The sequence below is a fragment of the Cololabis saira genome, chromosome 1 (genome assembly GCF_033807715.1).
Source record: "Cololabis saira isolate AMF1-May2022 chromosome 1, fColSai1.1, whole genome shotgun sequence".
NCBI lineage: Eukaryota > Metazoa > Chordata > Actinopteri > Beloniformes > Belonidae > Cololabis > Cololabis saira.
Window position 1 is genome coordinate 812,790 of NC_084587.1, and position 27,273 is coordinate 840,062.

General features: G+C 46.4%; 2 protein-coding genes across 5 annotated transcripts in view; one reads left to right on the forward strand and one right to left on the reverse strand.

Annotated features, from left to right (window-relative positions):
• Positions 1-27,273, forward strand: part of vps54 (VPS54 subunit of GARP complex) — a 315,827-nt gene that overhangs the window by 64,978 nt on the left and 223,576 nt on the right. The window contains exon 25 of one of the 3 annotated variants that reach the window (XM_061724416.1): positions 9,508-9,518. The exons of the other annotated variants lie outside the window; for them this stretch is intronic. The gene's annotated coding sequence lies outside the window, so the exon portion shown is untranslated. Of the gene's footprint in view, positions 1-9,507; positions 9,519-27,273 lie in introns of those variants that run through there. 3 annotated transcript variants of the gene reach the window in all.
• Positions 3,617-25,631, reverse strand: LOC133446520 (malate dehydrogenase, cytoplasmic-like). 2 transcript variants are annotated; one of them, XM_061724596.1, is made up of 9 exons: positions 25,461-25,631; positions 15,180-15,278; positions 9,631-9,727; positions 8,444-8,619; positions 7,077-7,199; positions 6,812-6,988; positions 5,139-5,252; positions 4,925-5,014; positions 3,617-3,872 (listed from the first exon to the last, which is right to left on the reverse strand). In XM_061724596.1, the coding sequence occupies exons 1-9, from the start codon at positions 25,512-25,514 to the stop codon at positions 3,750-3,752; spliced, it is 1,053 nt and encodes a 350-aa protein (XP_061580580.1). In that variant the 5' UTR covers positions 25,515-25,631; the 3' UTR covers positions 3,617-3,749. The 2 variants fall into 2 exon arrangements, with proteins under 2 accessions (XP_061580580.1, XP_061580658.1); XM_061724674.1 differs by lacking the exon at positions 25,461-25,631 and adding an exon at positions 17,167-17,301.

Sequence of the window (27,273 nt, forward strand, 5' to 3'; positions counted from 1 at the left end):
ATATTATTAAGTTATAATAGTTAATAATGAGTTAGTTAGTTAATTATTAATAATATTAATAATTAACTGACTTAAATAATACTTTTACTATCATAAAAGAGTTAAACTACATTTCCAGACAATAAAGTACATTTTTATTAACAATTCTTTTTAAATGAAAACGATTGAATGAATGAATGAATGAATGAATGAATAGTCTTTATTTCGGTCTTAAGCCTTGTACAAGTTAAGCTATTTTAAAATATTAAAAAAGTAAAATAAACATTGCTTTTCCCAAAAGGTGTAGGGTAGACTTATATAAATTGTATAATAATTTCGTTCAACTAGATCTACTAAGCCTTCCTTATTTGCCAAGTTACACCCCACGTTTGAGAAGTTTATATTAAACTCATTGACTATTTCCTTTGGATTATTTACGGTTTTTTATCCTTCATAAAATAATTAGGATAGTCTGCTTTGTCCTTACCTTTTCTAATTACACTATTTATTACCTCCATGTCCCCTGTGTTTTACTCCAATATTGTTTCAGTAATTTATAGTAATGCTTTCTTCTGATATCTTATAATTTTTAATAGTTTATTTTTTGTATCTATTTTCGGTTTCTTTCGTTTTATGTTTTAAAAAGTTTTTATATAATAGATTTTTCTTTTTGCTTGTTTTCCAGCTGTTATTTTTGTTCTTGGGCTTTTCAACTTGTTTTCTTAAAGGACAATTTTTATCATAAAGGAAAACGACAGATAAACTCACAAAAGAAACTTATGATAAATGACATAGAAATAGAGAAAGTAAATGAAATATAATTTCTTGGAGTCGTAATAGACAACAAACATATATATACAGAACATTAAAGCTAAAACATCCAAATCAATTGAAATATTACACAAAGTCAAACACCTTCTTAATCAATCACTAAACACCTTTTACTGCTCCTTCATACTTCCATTTATGAGCTGCTTGTTGTTTTGATCTGATTAGTTTTATATCAAATCAAACGTTTACAAAAGAAGCTAACTGTTACTTACGTTGCTCCATTTATTTATTTTTTTTAACAAAAGCTGATAAAGGTGAACTAAAGCTTGTAAATATAAACCGGGTCTGCAGCTCAACGTCGCCCTCTGGCGGCCAGAACGGCTCACTACAAAAACTCCGAGGGGAAGAAACAAAAGCAGATCATTCAAATCAAATGATAAACATGATCTGTTTAAAATAAAAGTATTAAAGGCTGAAATATTCATTTTTATTTTGTTCTTAGGATCATTGTTTTATCATCTTTGTAATGTTTAAGTTCTTCGTTCTGCTTAAACTTATCTGTCTGGTTGTTACTTCTACGTGCCGTTTGTTACTTCTTTCCTCCTAAATAATAATAATAATCAACTTTATTTATTTATTTATTTCATATCTTTTAAAAGATCTCAAAGACGCTTGAAATAATACAAATTAATAAATAATAAAATAATAAAATAAATCTGATTTCATGAAACAGGTTTGTGGTTTAACTTTCTAACTCACCTGTCAATCTAACAGATGAGCCCCGCCCCCTCCTGGCGTCACCATGATTGACAGGTGAACACACACTGTCTAATGAAACATGTCGTGATTAAAAAACGTTTTTGTTGGCTAGAAACCTTTTACGTGGGAGAAATGGGCCAAAGCTGGAATCAGTTTGATTTGCGACTCGTCATTTGATGAAATTAAGCGAGAATAAAACCTTATCCAGGAGGATTTAGGGACGTTTTTACAGATTAGCCACCAGATTAAAGAACCCCGACCCCTGACTGGCATTCAGGATTTAATCATGTAACATAAAAAACATGGAGCTTCTAAATGTTAGTTTATTAGAGGTACGGTGAAATGAAAAGTCTTGTATAAGCCTTAGAATGAAGGAACACATGCTGCATGTTTCTATATTAGTTAGAACTGGGAGGAGATTTATTTATTCATTATGCACTTCGAGAAAAAAGTGGAAATGTGGAGAATAATTCCACAGATCTGTGTGTTTTGAGTTTGTTGCCAAACATTATCTCTGACTGGAACAGGATATTGTACGTTTGACAACGACACCAGTAGAATAATCCTGACACTGGAATCATCTGTTTAGTTTTAAGGAATTAACTGAACTCGTGTCTAGAACGTCTACGGTTTGAACGGGTTTCTGACATTAATAGAGGTTTGATTCATTATGTGGCACCTGATGTAATAGAAGTGATAGATTTAAGGGTCAAATGTACATTAAATTATTAAACTCTCTTCTCCATTTATTATAAATATCTCATTCATGTCCATCGTTCCTGTAGTTTCTTGTGCCGGCCCCCCTTTTTTTCTCTTTTGTGCATGTTTGCAGGCCGGAGCTTCAGGAGCTGCGTTCTGGCCTGCGGTCTCGGTCCCCCATCCCCGGTCATCCCGCTACTGCTTCCACCTGCCTGCGCCCCCCCCGCCCCTCTGGTCATCCCGCTACTGCTTCCACCTGCCTGCGCCCCCCCCGCCCCTCTGGTCATCCTGCTGCTGCTTCCACCTGCCTGCGCCCCCCCCGCCCCTCTGGTCATCCCGCTGCTGCTTCCACCTGCCTGCGCCCCCCCCTCTGGTCATCCCGCTACTGCTTCCACCTGCCTGCGCCCCCCCACCCCTCTGGTCATCCCGCTACTGCTTCCACCTGCCTGCGCCCCCCCCGCCCCTCTGGTCATCCCGCTACTGCTTCCACCTGCCTGCGCCCCCCCCACCCCTCTGGTCATCCCGCTACTGCTTCCACCTGCCTGCGCCCCCCCCACCCCTCTGGTCATCCCGCTGCTGCTTCCACCTGCCTTCCACTGACCCGTTACCAGTGATTACTGCCCCCTTGTGGTCTGGAATATTAGTAACACCAGAAGTATTTTAACTAGTCTTTCAACAAAAGCACAAAAAACACCCATATTTACAGAAGAGAATCAGGGCCATGCAGGAGAAAAAATATTTTAGAGGAAGATTTTTTTTTTATTCTGCACTTCGATTAACTGTCGAGAAAAGTCAAAATGTTGAGAATAATGTTGAAATACAATTTCAAGACAAAATTTTGTGAAAAGTCAAAATTTCGGGAAAAGTCGAAATAAAGTTGAAATACAATTTCAGTTTCGCCTTTTCTCAACATTTCAACTTTATTCACCAAATTTTTACTTTTTTCTCGAAATTGTACTTCAACATTAATCTCGACATTTCAACCTTTTTCCTCGTAGTGCACAATTAAAAACGTGCAATATGTTCTTTGTATGTTTTCATTTAAAAGAGGACAGTGAACATCATGTATGTTAATCATTTTGTGATATTTGTCACAAAATATTTAATATTTAACTTGAGTTAATGTTGGGGGCGGAGCCAGGGTGGGCGGAGCCAGGGTGGGCGGAGCCAGGCGACACAAACACAGAAACATCAGTAGGTTTGTAGTTTCTTTATTGGAGACGATGTTACAGGTTCTGCAGCTACAGGTTCTACCAGCGACCCGGACGGGTTTGGGTTAAGACTTTAAACCTGAAGGGTCGGACTTCAGGACCCGGTCCATCGGACCTGGGGTGGAGGTGGACGCACACACACACACACACACACACACACACACACACACACACACACACACACACACACACATACATTCATACACACACACTCTCTCTCTTTCGGGGGGCGTCGGCCCCGGCAGCTCCGCCCTCAGAGCCGCGAGGCCCCGCCCCCCGGGTGGACGGGATCAGGGGGCGTGGCCCTCAGAGCCGGGAGGGGGCGGGGCGTCACTGGGACAGGAAGTCCAGCGCCGTGTCTCTCTCCTCCACCAGCTCGGCCGCCGTGGCGTCCATCTTGGCTCTGGAGAAGTCGTTGATGGAGAGACCGTCCACCATCTTCCAGGTCTTGTTCTGGGAGTGAGAGGGTGAGAGGGTGAGAGGATGAGAGGATGAGAGGGTGAGAGGATGAGAGGATGAGAGGATGAGGCTCCGCCCACTCAGGCTCCTCCCCCTAACCCACCACACCTACCGTTTTGGCCTGAATATAAGACGACCCTCTTTTTTAAGACTCGAGTTTGAAAAAAGTTTTGAACACAAAATTCAATGTTTATACAGAAAATAATGACAGTACGTCTGAAACAAATGATTATAACAATGTATCAGAGCGAAAAAGCCTGTTATTTTGCTTCATTCCAACCATCATGTTGAAGTTTGCATCATAACTTCTCCTCAGCTGCCGGTTCAGCTGCCGATCTTCACACACTTTTCTACTACGTTTCTCCATTTTCTGTTATCTTTTCTCTTATTTTCTTCTCTTTCTTACCGCTATTTTTTATTTTTCTTCTTCGTTACAGGGGTTTGCTTTTATGGAAGAGTAATAGCGACAGGCAGGAGAAAAATAAAAAATAATATTTTAGAGGAGGAAGATTTCTTTCATTACACACTTCGAGAAAAAAGTCGACTTTATTCACAAAATTTCGACTTTTTTCTTGAAATTGTACTTCAACAATTGCACAATAAAAAAAATATCTTCCCTTCTCAAGTATTTTTTCTCCTGCATGGCCCTGATTCTCTTCCGTAGCGTAGAGTTCAGTTCAGCATTTACAGATCTCTGGCTCCATCTAGTGGTGTGTTGGTGTAACGTCTAGACCTGAATGGAAGACGACCACTTTTTCAGTCTTATTTACATGCAGAAAACACCGTCTTATATTCAGGCCCCCCCCCACACACACACACACCTGCCCCCCCCCCCACACACACACACCTGCCCCCCCCCCCCCACACACACACACCTGCCCCCCCCCCCCACACACACACACCTGCCCCCCCCCCCCCACACACACACACACACACACACACACACACACACACACACACACACACACACACACACACACACACACACACACACACACACACACACACACACACACACACACACACACACACACACACACACACACCTTGATCTGGACGGGGAAGGAGTAAATCAGGTCTTCTGGGATTCCGTACTTGTTCCCGGCGGCGAAGACGCCCATGGAGGTGAACTCTCCCTGGGGAGACAGAGAGGGTTAGGACTGAGGCTCCGTTGCTGTGGCGACCGGACGGCGTTCGTCGTTTACACCCCCCCCACCCCCCCACCCCCGGACAGCACATGCCCCCCCCGCCGTCTCTCACCTCCTTGGTCCCGAACCAGATGTCCCTCATGTGGTCACAGATGGCCTTGGCGGCCGACATGGCGCTGGACAGTTTCCTGGCCTTGATGACGGCGGCGCCGCGGAGCTGCACCGTCTGGGGGGAGAGGGAGGAGTTAGGGGCGGAGCCAGACAGAGAGGGGCGGGGCCAGAGGGTCAGGTGACCCAGTCTGGCCCCGCCCCTAACGGCCCGGTTATGGGGCTAGAGGGTCAGGTACGGCTTAGCTCTGCAGTATTTACAAGACCTGATAGTGCCTTATGTTCCTGGCAGAGCTCTCCACTCCCAGGGTGCAGGTTTACTCGTAGTTCCTAGAGTATCTAAATGTAGATTTGGAGGGCGGGCGTTCTGCTATCAGGCAACATTACTATGGAACCAACTTCCAATCTGGGTTAAGGAGGCTGACACCACCTCCACCTTTAAAACTAAACTTAAAACCTTTCTGTTTAGTAAAGCCTATAGTTAGTGTTTAGTAAACCTCTAGCTGGTGTTGGTAAATCTCTAGGTAGTGTAAACTCTAGTGTGTTAGAGTCAGTAGTCATAGTTGCAGCTATAGAACAAGACTATAATAGTTAGTCTCAAATATAGCTTGGTGGTAGATATGCTGCTATAGGCCTATGCTGCAGGGGGGACCGACATGATCCGCTGGGCGGTGCCTCTCACCCTTCTTCTCCTCTCCTCTTCCCTGCCTCTCTTCTCCATTACCATTTTTATTTATTATAAGTATCTCATAGCTATCGTCTTTGTCCATCGTTCCTGTAGTTTCTTGTGCCGGCCCCCCTTTTTTCTCTTTTGTACATGGTGCAGCATCCTCTGCTGGTGGTGAAGAGCATCTCTGAATGCACAACACCGGATCCTGCAGCGTGGGAGTGAGAGGGGCAGGGTAACGGCCCGCTCAGGGTGACAGCCCGGTCAGGGTAACGGCCCGGGCAGGCGGGGGAGAGGTTTGTCCGTTAAGACTCCTCTCCCTGGCCCTGCCCCTTCTCAACCTTTCCCCGACCCTGAACCCCAACCTGGGGCTTGCCCGACAATGAATTTGACTCCGGTTATTTCGCTCACTGTACCCAGATTAGTGATGCACCGAAATGAAAATTTGTGGCCGAAACCGAAACCGAAAATAATAATAAACACTTGGCCGAATACCGAACATGGTTCTTCGCAGTTTTTCATTTATTTTGCCAATTTTTTCACCATTGCATAAATCAAATACATTTGATTTAGGCTTTTCAAAGAAAAAAATCTTTTACAAAATTACAAGGTAGAAAATATTTATTGAACATAAAAAAATGAAAAATTTTTAATTTCCAGTATTATGTTGTTTTGGTTCCACCTCCTGGTGAATGTTGGTAAAATTCTTATGTGGTTACTTTTTGGTTGGCCAACGATTTATGTTTGTGGTGCAACCGTTACGGAGCGGCCAGTCTATTTCCTTATTTTACAACGCCGTTATTAATTGTTCGTTTTTTCCCCACTTATTCCACCGAACACCCAAAGTGTTTTTTTGTCATTTTCGGCCGAACAATTTCGGTTACCGAACAATCGGTGCATCACTAACCCAGATTAAAAAATTAGCAAAGTAAATAAACAAATAAATGTACCGATACCAGTATCGGGGCCAGACCGGTCAGGTGACCCTCTAACCGGGCCGGGACACTTACGGAGATGAAGTCTCCGCGCAGCCAGGCGTCGTCCTTCACGGCGTCGTAGGCCGCCAGCTCGGCCCCGCGGAGCCCGACCTTGGCGTGGTGGACGTCGGGGTACTGGGTGGACGAGTGGTTCCCCCAGATGATCACGTTCTTCACCTGGTCCGAGGACACGCCGCAGCGCAGCGCCACCTGGGGGGGAGGGAGAAGTTAGCACTGGGGTTAGCGGTTAGCACCAGAGGACCCGGGCCCCGGGGAGAGAGAGAGGGCGGGCCGGTACCTGGGAGGCGGCCCGGTTGTGGTCCAGACGGGTCAGGCAGGAGAAGTTCTCCTTGGGGATGGACGGAGCCGACTTGGAGGCGATCAGGCAGTTGGTGTTGGCCGGGTTCCCCACGACCAGGACCTGCGGAGGAAAACATCGGTTACGTCTGGTTAGGGATGGGAATTGATAAGATTTTTTCGATTCCGATTCCATTTTCGATTCTGCTTAACGATTCGATTCTTTATCGATTCTCTTATCGATTCTCATTTGGAAAAAAGGAGAAGAAACAATTTTAGTATCAACTTTGTTTTAATAAAACAAAGTTGATACTAAAATTGTTTGTTTCAATTTCTTTGTTTCTCTGATCTTTTTTGTTCAAAGATATAAAACTTTTATATCTTTGAACTAAATAATATAAGTGAGGTCTTAAGACGGCCCCAGCCTTGGGCTCCTCGATGGTGCCAGGGGGTTCTCACACAATGATTTGTAATATACAGTAAAATATGTATTTAATATAAAATAATAATAATAAAATAAATATTCTTCTGAAGAAATTAACAAAATTATTTTGTAGCAATTACACAAGAATGTCCAGTAACATGTTCAACACCACAAACTTAGTCACTGCTGGTGACATTCATCTATTCTGGCCTGATTCTCTTCCCTGCCTTGATGAAAGGAGAAGTTAGCGGTAGATGCTCTTTAACTTCTCCATAAATGAGCTGACGAGCTGCAGCTCTTCTAAAGCATGAATTATGGTTCTGCGTTAAATCGACGCAGAGCCTACGGCGTAGGGTACGCGGCGACGCGCGCCGTACGGTGCGTGTCGCCGCGTACCCTACGCCGTAGGCTCTGCGTTGGTATAACGCGGAACCATAAATCAGCCTTACCACACACGGGCTGACTCCGCGCTCCCAGCGGATCAACCGGCCGAGTCCTAACAGTTTTACCCCTTTGGTAAAATGTCCACATTGCAAGAATTGTCGCCCTGTTGTCATCCTTTTTGGTAAAATGTAACCAAACCTTCGAGCGTTTATGCCGCTTTGTCGCCATGTTTTCCTGTTGGGAAGCGAATGCGCACGTTGCGTAACGTGCTTGGTGACGTCATTCACGCCCACTGGAATCGATAAGGGAATCGTTTGCAAAAAAGGCAAACGATTCCAAGGAATTGAAACACTGGGAACCGGTTCTCGATTCCCATCCCTAAGTCTGGTTACGTCTCCGCTAACGTCAGTTTCTGGCCCAGCAAAGAGTTGGTGCTACCATGGGGTTTGCCGAGCTCCGAGCTCCCCCACCCAGGTGCATGCTGGGAGCCCCCTCCACCCCCCCCAGGTGCAGGCTGGGAACTCCCCCCCCCCCCCCCCAGGTGCATGCTGGGAGCTCACCTTGACGGTCTTCTTGGCGTGCTTGTCCAGCGCCGCCCCCTGGGTCTTAAAGATAGCCACGTTAGCTTTCAGCAGGTCCTTCCTCTCCATCCCCTCCTTACGGGGCATGGAGCCCACCAGGATGGCAGCGTCGATGTCCTTGAACCCGACCTCCACCTTATCGGTGGGGATCACCTCTGTGGGGTTATAGAGAGAGGGGCGGGGTTAAGAGAGGAGGAGGGGTTAAGAATAGGATTTAAAATCGGAATAAACCAGCCACTTACTTCGGAATTAAGTTTAATTCAGAATGGCCATTTTCTTTCAGAATTAGGTGTTTACATGGTCATTTTTACTCATTTTAAATCGGATTTAACTTTAATTCTGAATTAAAGAGGAATTAAACCTCCCACGTAAACACTGATGAGTGGGAGACGGACCGAGGTTTCATCGTGCCACTTTCACAACTTCCTGTCCAACTGACGTGTTTCTGTCCGACCTCTGACCTATTGATCGGCGATCAGCCAGAGCCGATCAATAGATCAGAGGCCTCCAGATAAAGCTGCTGCTCATCTGAGAGGTAACGGCTGATAACCGGCTGGTATCAGCTGGACTTCAGACCCGGATCCTCCTCCTCTGATCTGACTGGCTGCCGTGGCGACCAGCCGGCCAATCAGAGGCCTGGAGGAGGAGGGGGGGGGGGGGGGGGGGGGGGGGGGGGTCGGGGGTCGACGGTTAAGGCTGGATTACGGTTCTGCAACAAATCGACCCCGAGCCTACGACGCACGCCACGCCGTGCCTGACGAACCTCCCACAAACTGTAACTACACATCAAGAGGTTGCAGACCAAACGCTGACGAGAGGGCTGTGATTGGTTCTTGGTAGCAACGCATTTCTGGTTCCGGTTTCTGAAGCAGTCGTGAACTTTCAGCCTCTTTTCTTCGGGTGTGTGATTTTTTTGTTTTGGTTTTTTGCACAATAGTTGTCCTTATCTCTTTGATTCATCGAGACTGGTAAAGTCGGATAAACCATTCAGGAAAATAATGCGAATTAGCGCTCTGGGGGGTTGTGCACCGCGGAGAAATGGAGTGACGGAGAAGTCTGAAGGTTCACGACGGCGTCACAGTGACGGCGTTGCAGCAACAGAGTCGCGGCAACGGCGTGTGCTCTGCGTTGGTTTAACGTGGAACCATAATTCAGCCTTTACTCACCCCGGAGCAGGGGGAGGGCACAGTCCTGCAGCTCCATGACGACTCCGTCCAGCACCGGCAGCATCGGGGGGATGTCCAGCAGGACCAGGATGATGGGCTGGGGGGAGAGAAGAACTTTAGAGGGGGGTCCAGACCTGGACCAGGACCAACGAGGACAGACGAAGATCCAACGACTCATGATGACAAATAGGGACCAAAAAAGATCCGACAGGGACCAAAAGGGGTCCAACAAGGACCAACAAGGGTCCGACGGGGACCAACAAGAACCACGGAGGTCCCCGTCCCCCGGAGACGCCGCTCCTTCAAGTAACAACCAAACTACGACATTAAGAGAAGAGTCTCAACACGCCAGTACCGACCCGGTCCTGTTTGGACCTGGAACCTTTTCAGGACCAGGTTTTATAGAGGAATTGGTGTGTTTTTATATATATATATATATATATATATATATATATATATATATATATATAAAATCATTTGGTTGGAATCTAACATGGGAAACTTTCTACTTCAAGGTGATCTATATCAGTGGTCCCCAACCTTTTCTGTCCCGCGGACCGGTTTAATGTCTGACAATATTTTCACGGCCCAATCTAAAGGTGTAGCTGATAAAAACTAAATAAAATGGCCGGCATTAAAAACTGTGGTATTTTCTCTATAGTAGTAGTAGTAATAATAATAATAATAATAATAATAATAATAAATAATAAAAAACATCATTTTTGAAGAAATAAAATGAAATAATGGAAATTGTAAATTACCTATATAATCAGTGCTTCTATAAATGTGTTTTTATGTTTGTTTTCTCATTAACGTTATTTAAAGCCAGGCTTTTATTTTATTGTTATATATTAAGTAGACCGATATTTAGTGCTTTTATTTTGAAGGCGTCTCACCGAGACCTCGTAAACATCCGGCGCTTCGGACTTTAACGGTAAAAGTTTAACAGCAGTAGAAAGTGTGTCTGAAAGACTAAACTAGTGTCGGGAATGCTAAAGTGGAGCCTAAAACAAACAAACACCTGCTGATGAGGATTTGTGCAAATTTTATACCGTATTTATGTCCAGCTTGAGTTTGGTCGCTCATGTATTGTGGTAGCTTTATTGCCAACCGAGCGAGCAGCTGCGTCGGTCTGTATTTAAGTTAAACTTATATGAATGTAGAAAGACTAACTATTTTATTTTATTCCTTTATAGCTCTTACGGTGTGTTTGCAGTGTATTTACATCCAAGGAATAAAAACATTGTGAACCATCAGTTTGAGAGTCATCCATCATCAGTCGGGATTCTACAGAAATTATTTTGGAATTAAAAAAAAAAAAAAAAATTTTTTTTTTTTTTTTCCTCTCTCTCTGCGGCCCGGTACCAAATGATCCACGGCCCGGTACCGGGCCGCGGCCCGGGGGTTGGGGACCACTGATTTATATGACATTTAAAGTTTACACAGTCATCAATGAGGACCCCAAGGAACTTTGTAGAGTTTACTCTCTCTATTCTTTCATCATTTATTTTGATCTGAAAGGCAAAGATTTTCCATATTTATTCATTTTTATTGGAACTAAATGATATATAATGTGTTGAGCTTAACAAGGAACCTTGTTTTTCATTTATTGTAATAATTATTTTGGGCAAATGTGCCGTAGTTTCGTGGGAGCTAATAATTTTTACTTTTTGTTGCCTAGAAACGCCATTTTTTCCATGAAGGTAACATTATTTACTGCAGACAATCCTAAGTACCCCCTGACCGCCTCAAAGAGTTAACAGGGCAATTTGCAGGTCTGATTGTTTAGGTGTGTGTACACACGATACCCAAAAGGAAAGAAACCAGCAAGCTTATCTTTATACATTATTAAATAATTTCTTAAATCATTTGGAGTTAAGTTGAGTGGAGTAGGAAAGATCATGAGGGCGTTCAGTAAACACCAGATGGGAGGGTAATCCTCCCGCTAGGCGTTCGACAGCAACTTTCGGAACGAAAGCTTACTTCTCCGAACTGCAGAGTTTGGGTGCTTCTTACTCCAAACAGGTCAGAGACTCCAGAGACGGACAGACACCAACCCCACAGGCGGAGTGAGTTCTCCTGAGAGTCATCAGAAGCAAGTGCTCGGAGCCGAGGTGGACAGGACCCAGAACGGACCTCCCACACCGCTCGACTCCACGGGAAACGTGACACGTGGTGTCACTGGTCGCAGTGGGCCCCAACCGACCCGCCACAAAGATCAGTACCAGCCGGATCCGGGGTAGCAAAGGACATCAGACCTGAGCCCTCAACGAAGGGGCAGAATAATCCCCTGGGCGGGTCGAACAGGTGTCAGGGTAGTCTACCCCTGACACCCGAAGACAGAAGAATTAAGAAGATTACTCCTCATTAGCGTACCAGGGAATCTTCCCTAGAACAAACCAACAGTAACTAGCTGTGTAAACAGAATAGACATGGTTTGATGTGTGCTGATATTAATCATATCATTCACCAGTATATCTGATTGCATGCTCACTATGATTTTATTAATTTTATATTACTTGTGAACTGTGGAAATGCTGACGTTGCCATCTGGCCAGGGTTTTACCTCCCATCACTATGACAATGAGAGGATGTTTCCCTGGCCATGTCTGCAAGGGTCAGCGAGTGAGGGGCCTGCAGGGTCAGCTAGTGAGGGGCCTGCAGGGTCAGCTAGTGAGGGGCCTGCAGGGTCAGCTAGTGAGGGGCCCGCAGGGTCAGCGAGTGAGGGGCCCGCAGGGTCAGCGAGTGAGGGGCCCGCAGGGTCAGCTAGTGAGGGGCCTGCAGGGTCAGCTAGTGAGGGGCCTGCAGGGTCAGCTAGTGAGGGGCCTGCAGGGTCAGCTAGTGAGGGGCCTGCAGGGTCAGCTAGTGAGGGGCCTGCAGGGTCAGCTAGTGAGGGGCCTGCAGGGTCAGCTAGTGAGGGGCCTGCAGGGTCAGCTAGTGAGGGGCCTGCAGGGTCAGCTAGTGAGGGGCCTGCAGGGTCAGCTAGTGAGGGGCCTGCAGGGTCAGCTAGTGAGGGGCCTGCAGGGTCAGCGAGTGAAGGGCCTGCAGTGACTGATCACTGAACCATTAGGATGGTCCAGTCCCGCGATGGTTCGAGTCATGGTCATGCAGCCGCCTTAGCAGCTGGGACAGTGTCTCAGGTGGTGATCCTCGCTGTGGGATGGAACTACTGTTATACTTATGTTAGATATTCTTTTAAGTTTTTTGCGCTGTAATAACATACCCTAAGTGTGAGAACTATGTATATCAAGGAATATGGATTATGATGGGTGATCCTTTCAGGATCACAGGGGGGGGAATGTAGAGGAATTGGTGTTTTTATATATATATATATATATATATATATATATAATAATTTGGTTGGAATGCAACATGGGAAACTTTCTACTTCAGAATGATCTATATGAACTTTAAGCTGAGGGAGGGAAAAAAAAAAGACAGTATGTCTCTCTGGCACTTGGCTGAGGCGGAGGGGCACACGCACAGAGGTCATAAACAAGCTGTAGCGCGGATCAAGATGAGCGCAGAAATGTTTGACTATGATGGAGAAGTAGGTGTGGCTGCTTTTGACAATGCGACCATTGGAGCCAGAGGAAGGGAATATGACAGACACTCTCTGAGCAAGACGAGACAGGAAGTATTGGAGCGTACTAGGCGTCAGATAATAACAGAGAGGTGAAGTTGGTTGCAGAAGAAATATAGATGCGGGGCCAGATGGGAACAGAAGAAGTAATATGTATGCGCTAAAATTGTACACATATACCAGTGATGTCATGGATATGGGGCCCGTTTGGGTTTGAACTGAAGGCAGAACCTGTCTGATGTAAATGAGACAGATTGTGCATGACGGAGAAAGACTGATGAAGTTGAGGGGCGGCCCCTGCTTTTTGAACAGTATAAAAGAGGAGTAAAAATCTACACGTTTTCAGGGTCGGTCACCGGGAGCCGGCTCTCCTGTGTTGGTACTGATTGTAATTCTTACAATAAAGACCTTCGCAGTATTTGAACGGAACATGGATGAAGGAGTTAGTACTTATAGGAAAAACTTAGTTTATGTGGGGGTCGGGAAAGGATTCTCTACAGTTTATCAGGTTTTACACAAACCAGAAAACCCTCAGGGGAATAAAGTCCCAGCTGAAACCGGTTCCTCCAGGCGTCCTGGTCCATATCCAGTTCTGTTAAACCTCAGTAATTCAGCTGAAACCGGTTCCTCCAGGTGTCCTGGTCCATATCCAGTTCTGTTAAACCTCATTAATTCAGCTGAAGCTTTATTGTCATGTCAAAACTGAACAATGCTGACTTTGTAAAACTCTGCAGAAGACTGAAACATTAGTTCTCAACCCAAATAAATAAAGATCAGAGTGAGACGTCGTCTCGCTCTGATCTCTGATCTGCAGTAATGTCGTTAATGTCGTTAAAATGGGTTTGAATCAAGTCTTGTATTTTTAATCAGGTCGTCTAAACAACCTCTAAATTTAGCAGCAGAGTTTAATTATTTAAATCTTTCTGAGACTCAGAATGTGACGAGTCCTGAACCTTCAGGAATTATTCATGACTGGTGGATAAACCAAGCTGGAAACAACAACAACAACAACAACGACGACGACCTGGTACCAGACTCGTCTCTGACAACATTTATCCCCATCCCCACCGGGTCTCACGGTCCCCGCCTCTCTCGTCTTCACGCCATCGTTTTGTTCTGTTTTATTTTGGATCCCCATTAGCGGAAGCAACGCCAGCTAATCTTCCTGGGGTCCATGAAGATTAAAGTATGAATCTTTCCTCTGATTCTATGTTCATTTCATCCTGTCCTGATTATTCTGTCCAGCTTGTACCGACCAGAACGCCGGGACCGACCCGAGTCTGGACCAGAGTCTGGACCTGTTTACGGCCCGGCGGCAGATTTAACCTTGGCCACGCCCCGTCGCCCCCGAGCAGCAGCAGGACGACGCACCGCGAGCTTCTGCACCAAATATTTCTCCAGAGAAATAAAGGCCATTCTGCTTTAAGGTCAAACGTTTGCACCGGCTGTTCCTCGTGTTCCCACTGATTTGGGGAAAAAAGCTTTTAGTTTCTGCAGCTTCTGCTGGAAAATCCTCCAACCTGAACTGAAAATATTAAACTTATTTCACCTGAAACCTTTCGCTCTTTTCTAAAAGAATCAGAATCCTTCCAGCAGGGCGTGTGTTTTTAAACGACACACGCCTGTATTTTTACATTATTACTGCTGTTGTTTTTTCCTACACGTTACTGAAGTCTCCACGACTGCACTTTATTTACTAAAACAGTTTTCTCTCTCATGATAAAGTTTATTTAGTGTCCGGGTCGTCCTGGTGGAAGATCTGGATCTACGGGTCTTTATCTGGTTAATTAAAAATAAAAACCTCTGCAGCAACGAGGACGTCCATTATTCATGGTGGTTACATCACTCACACACTTACGTCACACACACACGCACGCACGCACGCACACACACGTCTCACACACACACACGTCTCACACACACACACACACACACACACACTTACGTCACACACACTCTCTCTCACCTGGTCCTTCCCGAACACGTCTCCCTTGGCGATGCTGTACAGCAGGGAGTAGGCGATCTGGCCGGCAGCGCCGGTGACCACGACCTTGATCGCTTCAGCCTGCAGGGAATAATAATCAATCATTTCATTTTATTCTTTATTTCATTCAAAAAACAAAGCAATTCAATACAAATACAAATACAAATGTTCCTAACTTGTGAATGAAAAGGAACAGAAAGAAGAAGAATCTTATCGTATCTGCCCCTTTCACAAGTAACTGAAATTAAAAATAATAATGATAAAAAAAACAACAACTAAGTGAATAAAAAAATAAAAAATAAAATTAAAATAACATTAAAATAAAATTAATAAATATATAAATTAATAAATGATAAATATAAATAAAATTAACTAATACAATAATCAATAAAACTACCACGACCTTGATCGCTTCAGCCTGCAGGGACACAATAAATAATAATATTATCAATAAAACTACTAATCATTCCTACAGACTTTTGAGGGGGCTGTGTTGAAATCACGTGACTTTCAGGGAAAGTAAACGAGGCCCCTGGATCACGTGACCATCATCATCATTATCAGGACGCTCGCCGCAGAAGTCCATTCAGAAAACCTCAAAAACTAGAATAAAACTTGCTTATTGGCACAAGTTCAAGTGCTATCTATCCACGAGTTGGACTTTAGACAAAACTGATGAAGCTCTACGATTCGGCACTAATGTACCTCCTTTTGGGGGGGGGGGGGGGGGGGGGGGTGTCACACGTGACTTTCAGGGAAAGTAAACGAGGCCCCTGGATCACGTGACCATCATCATCATTATCAGGACGCTCGCCGCAGAAGTCCATTCAGAAAACCTCAAAAACTAGAATAAAACTTGCTTATTGGCACAAGTTCAAGTGCTATCTATCCACGAGTTGGACTTTAGACAAAACTGATGAAGCTCTACGATTCGGCACTAATGTACCTCCTTTTGGGGGGGGGGGGGGGGTGTCACACGTGACTTTCAGGGAAAGTAAACGAGGCCCCTGGATCACGTGACAACCGTCATCATTATCAGGACGCTGGCAGCAAGAGTCCATTCAGAAATCTTCAAAAACTAGAATACAACTTGCTTATTGGCACAAGTTTAAGTGCTATCTATCCACGAGTTGGACTTTAGACATCATTGATGATGCTCTACGATTCGGCATCAATGACCTCACGGCTGATCGATCAGCTGATCAGCTGCATCGATTATTCATTAATGAATGAATGAAAGGGCGGAAGCGCTGCAGAAACGCGTTTATGGTGCAGTTTAGTGACCTAGAAACGTACAGGGACGTTGCAGAAACGCGGATAAACGCAGAGAAAGGCGGATAAACGCAAAGAAACGGAACAGAAAAGCATTTATGGGGAAGTTTATGACGCAGAAACGCGGATAAACGTGCAGAAAGTCATATCCTGGTGCAGGTTTTGTGACCTAGAAACGTGCAGAAACGTACAGAAACGCAGATAAACGAGCAGAAACGCGGATAAACGCAGATAAACGCGCAGAAAGGCATTTCTGGTGCAGTTTGTGACCTAGAAAAGGGCAGAAATGCAGAGATAAACGCGTTTCTGGTGCAGTTTGTGACGCAGAATTGCGGATAAACCTGCAGAAACGTGCAGAAACGCGGATAAACGTCTGTTTTTAGGTGTTTGATGAGACTAAAAAGGGTCTCAGCTTTAACCCCGGGGGTCTCAGCTTCATCCCGCAGAATGCACGGCTGTGATTGGTCGGTTTCGCGTCATTAAAACACGTCTGCAGATCCAACTCGTTATTTAACGGTCCTTGTGCCCTTGAGTCCTCATTTATCCTTGTTTTTACGATGCAAATGCACCAAAACCAGCCCCGTCCTGACCTGCAGGGCCTTAAACCTCAAAAACATCTGCATTTTAATATAAATCTGGTGATAAACATCTGATTTTAGCCGTAAATCCAGATGTTTCTGCAGCAGCTGCTTCTTACCATGTCTGCGTGTGTCCTGGCGGAGGGATACGGTGATTAAAGGTGGTAATGAGGTGGTAAAGGTGGTCGTGCTGCGTCCCTGCTCGACTAGACCGGGGTCACCTCTGCGCGGCGTCTTTACCGGCGGAGGAGGCCACGCCCCCCCGCCGCCAGGCCACGCCCCCAAGGCCGCCGGGATTGTAGTCCTTTTACTCCCGTTTCATATAAAAGAACTGGCGGAAAGAACACGATCTCCCAGAATGCACCAGTCGCGCCACAAATGGTCACCATTTTCTGAAAATCCTCCTTTTTTTTCCTCTGAAGGAGCGTCTTGGCGCATGCGCTTTGGCGACCTCTGCCGACCGGCGGCGGGAACTGGAGCTCTTGGCTTTTATATTAATGATGATTTAAGTGATTTAATGATGATTTACGATGATTTAAGTTATTTCATGAGAAATTATTTAAAAAAAACGTCTTTATAAAATCATCATTGACACATTTGGTCAAAATGCCGCAGGTTTAGGGGAGAGTGGGTAATTTGTGACAAGGGGCAAGTTGTTCTAGAAAAGCATAGAAGAAGTTGGTCACGTGATCACATTTTTGGAGAGGCATCAATTTCAATCATCCTGAAAATAAGGGAGACACGTGCTGGTGACGATGTAAGTGATGTATAAAGGCTGAGTTATGGTTCTGCGTCAAATCGGCGCCGTGCCTACGCCGTCACCGTGACACTGTCACCGTCACTGTGACGCCGTCACCCCGTCACCGTCACCCCGCCACCGTCACCGTGACGCCGTCACCGTGACGCCGTCACCGTGACGCCGTCACCCCGTCACCGTCACCGTGCCTACGCCGTCACCACGACGCCGTCGCCGTCACCCCGTCACCGTGACCCCGTCACCGTGACGCCGTCACCGTCACCCCGTCACCACGACGCCGTCGCCGTCACCCCGTCACCGTGACCCCGTCACCGTGACGCCGTCACCCCGTCACCGTGACGCCGTCACCGTCACCCCGTCACCGTGACGCCGTCACCGTCACCGTGACGCCGTCACCGTGACGCCGGTACCATGACGCCGTCACCCCGTCACCGTCACCCCGTCACCGTCACCCTGTCACCCCGTCACCGTCACCCCGTCACCGTCACCCCGTCACCGTTACCCCGTCACCGTCACCCCGTCACCGTCACCCCGTCACCGTCACCCTGTCACCCCGTCACCGTCACCCCGTCACCGTTACCCCGTCACCGTCACCCCGTCACCGTCACCCTGTCACCCCGTCACCGTCACCCCGTCACCGTCACCCCGTCACCGTTACCCCATCACCGTCACCCTGTCACCCCGTCACCGTCACCCCGTCACCGTTACCCCATCACCGTCACCCTGTCACCCCGTCACCGTCACCCCGTCACCGTCACCCCGTCACCGTTACCCCGTCACCGTCACCCCGTCACCGTCACCCTGTCACCCCGTCACCGTCACCCCGTCACCGTCACCCCGTCACCGTCACCCCGTCACCGTCACCCCATCACCGTCACCCTGTCACCCCGTCACCGTCACCCCGTCACCGTTACCCCGTCACCGTCACCCCGTCACCGTCACCCTGTCACCCCGTCACCGTCACCCCGTCACCGTCACCCCGTCACCGTCACCCCGTCACCGTCACCCCATCACCGTCACCCTGTCACCCCGTCACCGTCACCGTCACCCCGTCACCGTCACCGTCACCCCGTCACCGTTACCCCGTCACCGTCACCCCGTCACCATCACCCCGTCACCCGTCACCCCGTCACCCCGTCACCCCGTCACCGTCACCCCGTCACCGTCACCCCGTCACCGTTACCCCGTCACCGTCACCCCGTCACCGTCACCCCGTCACCGTCACCCCGTCACGTCACCCCGTCACCGTCACCCTGTCACCCCGTCACCGTCACCCCGTCACCGTCACCCCGTCACCGTCACCCCGTCACGTCACCCGGTCACCGTTACCCTGTCACCGTTACCCCGTCACCGTTACCCTGTCACCGTTACCCCGTCACCGTTACCCCGTCACCGTTACCCCGTCACCGTCACCCCGTCACGTCACCCCGTCACCGTCACCCCGTCACCGTCACCCCGTCACGTCACCCCGTCACCGTTACCCCGTCACGTCACCCCGTCACCGTCACCCCGTCACCGTCACCCCGTCACCGTCACCCCGTCACCGTCACCCCGTCACCGTCACCCCGTCACCGTCACCGTTACCCCGTCACCGTTACCCCGTCACCGTCACCGTTACCCCGTCACCGTTACCGTTACCCCGTCACCGTCACCGTTACCCCGTCACCGTCACCGTTACCCCGTCACCGTTACCCCGTCACCGTCACCGTCACCCCGTCACCGTTACCCCGTCACCGTTACCCCGTCACCGTCACCCCGTCACCGTCACCCCGTCACCGTCACCCCGTCACCGTCACCCCGTCACCGTCACCGTTACCCCGTCACCGTCACCCCGTCACCGTCACCCCGTCACCGTCACCGTTACCCCGTCACCGTCACCCCGTCACCGTCACTGTGACGCCGTCACCCCGTCACCGTGACGCCGTCGGGAACCCTTCGGACTTCTCCGTCACTCCATTTCTCCGCTAGGTCGCGATCTTTTCCTGAATGGTTTATCCGATTTTTCCGGTCACAGTGAATCAAAGAGTTAAGGACAACTATTGTGCAAAAAACAAAACCAAAAAAATCACACATACACGAAGAAAAGAGGCTGAAAGTTCACGACTGTTTCACGAACCGGAAACCGGAAATGCGTTGCTACCAAGCGAACCAATCACAGCCCTCTCTGTCTGCGTTTGGTCTGTGTCGCCTCCACGCGTAGTTACAATTTTAGGGAGGTGCAGGTCACTGACGCCGTCACTGACGCCGTCACTGACGCCGTCACTGACGCCGTCACTGACGTTACCTCCCAAAAATTATAACTTTGCGTCGAGGCTACGCAGACCACGTGCAGACGGAGAAACGCAGCCCTCTCGCCTGCGTCGCCTGCAGTTTCACCCAGTGGGATGTTCCGTAGGCCAAATCTCTGAAGATTAGAGCTACGTGTTCATATGTTAATAGGCCTTGCAAACTGGCATTTGATGTTGTGAAAGTTGTCACGGTTTTGTCGGTTCCTGTTTTATTTTGAAACCCGTGTCTTTGTGTTTCAGTTATCTCTAGACTTCCCTTGTTTCCATCTGCCCTGATTGTCGTCACCTGTGTCTCGTTAACCCCTCTGTATATCTGGTCTGGTCTTTCTCTGCTGGTCCGGACTGATTCTACCTCCATGTGTCATGTTTAGGTTTTTTGGCTTAAGTTTAGGCTCTTTTTCTTTGATTTAAAGGAGCTTGAGGCTCCTTTTAAGAAATGAGACTCTCTAGCGCCACCCTTCACCACGACGGCCGTTGGGGGTACTGCAGCCAACAGTGAAGCCGGCACGGGAGAACGGGGAGAACGCACATGCAGCGTCATGTGACGTCACATCTGCAGGACAGCGCGGGAAATTCGGGACCGAATTGCAGCACATTTTGCAGCAACAGCCTGTTCAAGGCAAAGGAGAGATACACTAGAGGAAACATTCTTTTGGGTTTGGAACGCTTCATCTGACATTATTACTAGAAAACTTAAAATGTATACGGATTTTTTTCATAAATCCTGCCTCAATCCTGCCTCATGCTCCTTTAAGTACAATAAATCACTATTTTGGGAACTCCTGCCTTCTGGTCTCCTGCATCTGGGTCCTACCCCAAACGCACCCTTTATGGTTTATGTTAAATAAACCATAAATAAACCATTTTGTATTGAATTTGTTTAGCTTTTATATAGCATCATTGTTTGTGAGATTAAAATCATATGTTTTGCCAATGGCACAATTTACCCCAGTGTATTTTCTCTAACGGCACAAAACTTCCACAGGGATCTGTCCTGGTAACCTGGGGGTTCCACAGGGATCTATCCTGGGGTTCCACAGGGATCTACCCTGGGGTTCCACAGGGATCTATCCTGGGGTTCCACAGGGATCTACCCTGGGGTTCCACAGGGATCTATCCTGGGGTTCCACAGGGATCTACCCTGGGGTTCCACAGGGATCTATCCCGGTAACCTGTGGGGTTCCACAGGGATCTATCCTGGGGTTCCACAGGGATCTATCCTGGGGTTCCACAGGGATCTGTCCTGGGGTTCCACAGGGATCTATCCTGGGGTTCCACAGGGATCTATCCTGGGGTTCCACAGGGATCTACCCTGGGGTTCCACAGGGATCTGTCCTGGGGTTCCACAGGGATCTATCCTGGTAACCTGGGGGTTCCACAGGGATCTATCCTGGGGTTCCACATGGATCTACCCTGGGGTTCCACAGGGATCTGTCCTGGGGTTCCACAGGGATCTATCCTGGGGTTCCACAGGGATCTATCCTGGGGTTCCACAGGGATCTGTCCTGGGGTTCCACAGGGATCTGTCCTGGGGTTCCACAGGGATCTACCCTGGGGTTCCACAGGGATCTACCCTGGGGTTCCGCAGGGATCTGTCCTGGGGTTCCACAGGGATCTGTCCTGGGGTTCCGCAGGGATCTATCCTGGGGTTCCGCAGGGATCTGTCCTGGTAACCTGGGGGTTCCACAGGGATCTATCCTGGGGTTCCACAGGGATCTGTCCTGGGGTTCCACAGGGATCTATCCTGGGGTTCCACAGGGATCTGTCCTGGGGTTCCACAGGGATCTATCCTGGGGTTCCACAGGGATCTATCCTGGGGTTCCACAGGGATCTATCCTGGGGTTCCACAGGGATCTGTCCTGGGGTTCCACAGGGATCTACCCTGGGGTTCCGCAGGGATCTGTCCTGGTAACCTGGGGGTTCCACAGGGATCTACCCTGGGGTTCCACAGGGATCTATCCTGGGGTTCCACAGGGATCTGTCCTGGGGTTCCACAGGGATCTACCCTGGGGTTCCGCAGGGATCTATCCTGGGGTTCCACAGGGATCTATCCTGGTAACCTGGGGTTCCACAGGGATCTATCCTGGGGTTCCGCAGGGATCTATCCTGGGGTTCCGCAGGGATCTGTCCTGGTAACCTGGGGTTCCACAGGGATCTGTCCTGGGGTTCCACAGGGATCTATCCTGGGGTTCCACAGGGATCTATCCTGGGGTTCCACAGGGATCTATCCTGGTAACCTGGGGTTCCACAGGGATCTATCCTGGGGTTCCGCAGGGATCTATCCTGGGGTTCCGCAGGGATCTGTCCTGGTAACCTGGGGTTCCACAGGGATCTGTCCTGGGGTTCCACAGGGATCTACCCTGGGGTTCCACAGGGATCTACCCTGGGGTTCCACAGGGATCTATCCTGGAGTTCCACAGGGATCTACCCTGGGGTTCCACAGGGATCTATCCTGGGGTTCCACAGGGATCTATCCTGGGGTTCCACAGGGATCTATCCTGGGGTTCCACAGGGATCTATCCTGGGGTTCCACAGGGATCTATCCTGGGGTTCCACAGGGATCTACCCTGGGGTTCCACAGGGATCTATCCTGGGGTTCCACAGGGATCTATCCTGGGGTTCCACAGGGATCTATCCTGGGGTTCCACAGGGATCTACCCTGGGGTTCCACAGGGATCTGTCCTGGGGTTCCACAGGGATCTATCCTGGGGTTCCGCAGGGCTATCCTGGTATCCTGGGGTTCCACAGGGATCTATCCTGGGGTTCCACAGGGATCTACCCTGGGGTTCCACAGGGATCTATCCTGGGGTTCCACAGGGATCTGTCCTGGGGTTCCACAGGGATCTATCCTGGGGTTCCGCAGGGCTATCCTGGTAACCTGGGGTTCCACAGAGATCTATCCTGGGGTTCCACAGGGATCTATCCTGGGCCCCAAACTCTTCATATTGGATATAAATGACATACGTAAAGTGTCAAAGCTTATAAATTGTGTCATACTGTTTGCAGATGACACCACTTTGCTCTGTTAATGACATGGAGGAGTTTCTGAATCCAGTTCAACAGGAACTGAAAACCCTAAAGTGATGGTTTGATACCAATAGATTATTACATTTAAATAAAACTTTTTTTTTTAATTTAAAAAATTTCTTTTTTGTGAAAAAAAGAAAGAAATCTTTAAATGTGAAAAGAAATTATATTATTTGGATATCAGAAAACTAATAATCACATAAAGATTATGATAAATGATTTTGAAGTAGAAAGAGTTTATGATCAGACATTTTTGGATGTTATTGACCATAAATTGTGCTGGAACTGAAGCCTCATGTTGATCATTTAAAGGCAAATGTATCTAAATCAATCAGAATATTGATCAGAACCAGGACGTCCTCACAGACCCGATGTTTATCTCACAAAAAAGAGCTATTAGAGTTCTAAACGAAGCAGGTTATCGAGAACCAACTAATAGATTATTGATATATATCATATATATCAATTCAAATTTACTTAAATTCAGAGAATTAGTGGACCTTAATTTAAAACAGCAGCAATTTATGTTTCAAATCAACAATAAAACACTTCCTGACACATTCAGAAACTCTTCCACAGCAGAGTTAGAAATATGAACTAAGAGGAACATTAATGTTCAGGAAAACCAAGAACCAACGTTAAACAACGATGAATCAGTGCGAGGGCGTAGGTTTATAGGGACGGCAGGGACATAATAACACTACCAACTTTTCAGGAGGCTCAATAATGAGTTCAGATATAAAGGTCATTTAGATTGTCTTCCCAAATGTTGTAAAGATAGAATTGACCCTACCATTATTAAGTGAATTATTTTAAAGCAATGTATTACTTGTGTAGTGAAGGACAATGTAGGCTAACATGTGGTTCCATATATAGGTTAAATAGTAGTTAAGATATTATTAACAAGTTTGTATTTATTGTGTATGTTAATATAATTTAAGTTATGTTCAAATATTGCAATTTAAATTGCTAATAAAATCCTGGAATATTCTGGAAGTTTTCAAAATGTTTCTTTAGTAGTTTTTGAAAACAAAGGTTTGAATGGAACCGTGTATCAGGTGAACCAATACACATTATACACAGTATAAGTCGATACAGATTTATTTTGCATTGATCATTTAGCCTATCAATTAATTAGGTTCATATTTGAGACAAATGTAGCCCTGACCCCCGTTCACCCGATCTGTTTGGTCTGATTAATGTCCCGTCCCCAGATAAAAGTACATGCAGGTTATGCTGTTATATCGTCCCTACCAATGTTGAGACCAAACCTACGCCCTTGATCAGTGACAGATTCATCTGTGGAACACGTAAAGGAAATACGTATAAAACAAAGGTATAATACACACAGGCATGTACCTGTGGACATGTGTATATATATTTATATATATGTATATATATATAAATATATATATATATATATATATATATATATATATATATATATATATATATATATATATATATATATATATATATATATATATATATATATATATATATATATATATATATATATATATAATGTATGTTCATCAAGGACACCGGCGGCCATGCTGATCTCCTGCTGCCTCCAGCTGCGCCTGCGCAGTAGCGCCGGAGCTGTCCGGTGCTGATAATCCGCAGCAGCTCTGCAGCAGCAGGGACCGGAAGTGGACTATAACCCAGAGACTAACCCAGACTATAACCAGGTTATAACCCAGACTATAATAACCCAGACTATAACCAGGTTATAACCAGACTATAACCAGTAATGTAATGTTGAGTTCAGGGTCACCAGTCATTCTGACATACATGAGGTTTTAATTGTTTTAGTTTTCTCTAGAAATCCTAAAGTTAATAATGTCCTACCAAAGGTATTTTATTTTGAAGGCGCGGAGCGGATGTGGTTTTAGTGAGTTTTCTTGGCTCTAAAAAACCTGCAGACACTTTCTTTGAAGTGATTAGTGATAGTTTCAGAAATAAACACAAGATCCCGAGATTCCATATTAATACTGAGGTGGTTTTGGGTTTAAGGAGGAAGTTTTTATGTTTTTATAAATGAATAACAAGGAAAAAGTCCCCCCCCCCCCCATCTCACACACACACACACACACACACACACACACACACACACACACACACACACACACACACACACACACACACACACACACACACACACACACACCACTGCGGCTAGAATAAAGCATGACGTCACACACCTGAAACACCTCCAACACCTACTCAAATATTTAAATATTATATAAATATTTATCAGGTTTTTACAAAGTTACTGTTTTTATCGGTGAAACCTTGATGGTGCGTTCAAGGACACCAGGACACCCGCCCTCCCTCTCACCTGCGGGGAAACGGCCCGCGTCACCAGGTACATGGAGGTGAGCAGCGTCAGCATGGTGCCGGTCCTGGTCCTGGTCCTGGTTCTGGTCCTGGTTCTGGTCCTGGTTTTAGTGGTCCTGGTCCTGGTCCGGTTCCTGGGGGGGTTATTCTGCAGCAGGTCCGGTTCTAGACGCCTCCGTGCGTCTCACTGCGCCGCCTGCGTGTATTCCGGTGTGTCCCGTCTAGTCCGTTAATGGGATTGCAGGGACGTAAATAGAATCCGCCGGGACTCCAGGTTCCTCCAGGTTCTCCAGGATCCTCCAGGTTCTCCAGGATCCTCCAGGTTCTCCAGGTTCCTCCAGGCTCCTCCAGGTTCCGGATCCCTGGTTTTGGACCGAACCCGTCTGGAAGCCGGGTCGGTGACGTCACCAGCTGGTATCACGGCTCAGACTGAGACTTTTTATTTTTTTATTTTTATTTAATTTTTGATTAATTAATTTTACTTAATTAATTGTAATTTATATTTTATTTTTTATTCATTTAATTTATTTTATTTTTTTATTTATTTTATTTTAGTCATATTTTATTTTATTCCTATGCACAATGATAAAACAGTAATTATATTAACAATACAAGGACAGATAATTGTGCAGGAGAGGAAAAGAAGGAGCTTAAAAAAAATCCTCCCCCTCAATACAAAAATCACCAAAACAAATCAATCAATAGAAAAAGAAAAGAAAGGGAAAAAAGGTAAAAGAAAAACACAATAAACACACAAACAAAAAATATCCATAAAATGGCAATTTCATTTCAATTAGAATAGCCTATTAATAATAATAATAATAATATATTTTATTTATATAGCGCTTTTCAGGGCACTCAAAGACGCTTTACATTAAAACAAAACACAAATACAAATTACAATTACACAGGACAGTACATAAGGACACAACATGAGACATTAATTTAGATGTCTCATTAATTTAGCCCAGATAAGAGATTCCCCACCAGGCTGGTCCTAAACAGTTTAAGGATGATGAAACCTATTATTATTATTATATATCTAAAGAGTTCCAGAGTTGAGGGCCGTGGAATCTGATAAAAGATTTGTGACTGGAGGTAAATGAAAGTTCTTCCGACCTCTAACTGATTAAGAGTTAATATCTGATGATAACAGAAAACATCTCATAATGATGTTTTTTGTGTTTTTTTTATTTGGAGTTTCTTGCTCTCTCTACGCGGACTGCGCACCTGCACTGCGCAGCCGCGGCCACCAGAGGGCGCCAAAGCTCCCGGATACTTTTTTTTGTCTTTTTTTGTTTTTTTCCAACAATATATGTATTTATTTCTAAACATAATAGTACATAAATAATGTATAAGCCATGGGACTGAAAACATCTGCAAACACAAACCGAGCAGAACAATGTCCTTAATTCTCAACCAAAGTAACAACAAAACAACCGCACAAATATTAAATATTAATCACTAACGAAAGACGGGAATTTCAATACGTAATAAAATAATGATACAGTTAATGCTGGTTACCAGTTAAATACAGGACGTTATTGTGAGTATTATTTGACCTGGCCTAAATAACAGCAGATGTTCCACAGATATACAAAGTGGTAAAATATATAGTTTACAATTAAAAAGGTTCTAAGTCATAATCTGGATCAGAAACAGGAGCAACTTTGACTGAAGACGGTTCCAGGTCCTGGGCCTGGTCACCAGGACCTGGACCTGGACCTGGTCCTGGTTCTGGTTCTGGTCCTTGTCCTGGTCCTTGTCCTGGTTCTGGTTCTGGTTCTGGTTCTGGTTCTGGTTCTGAGTCACCA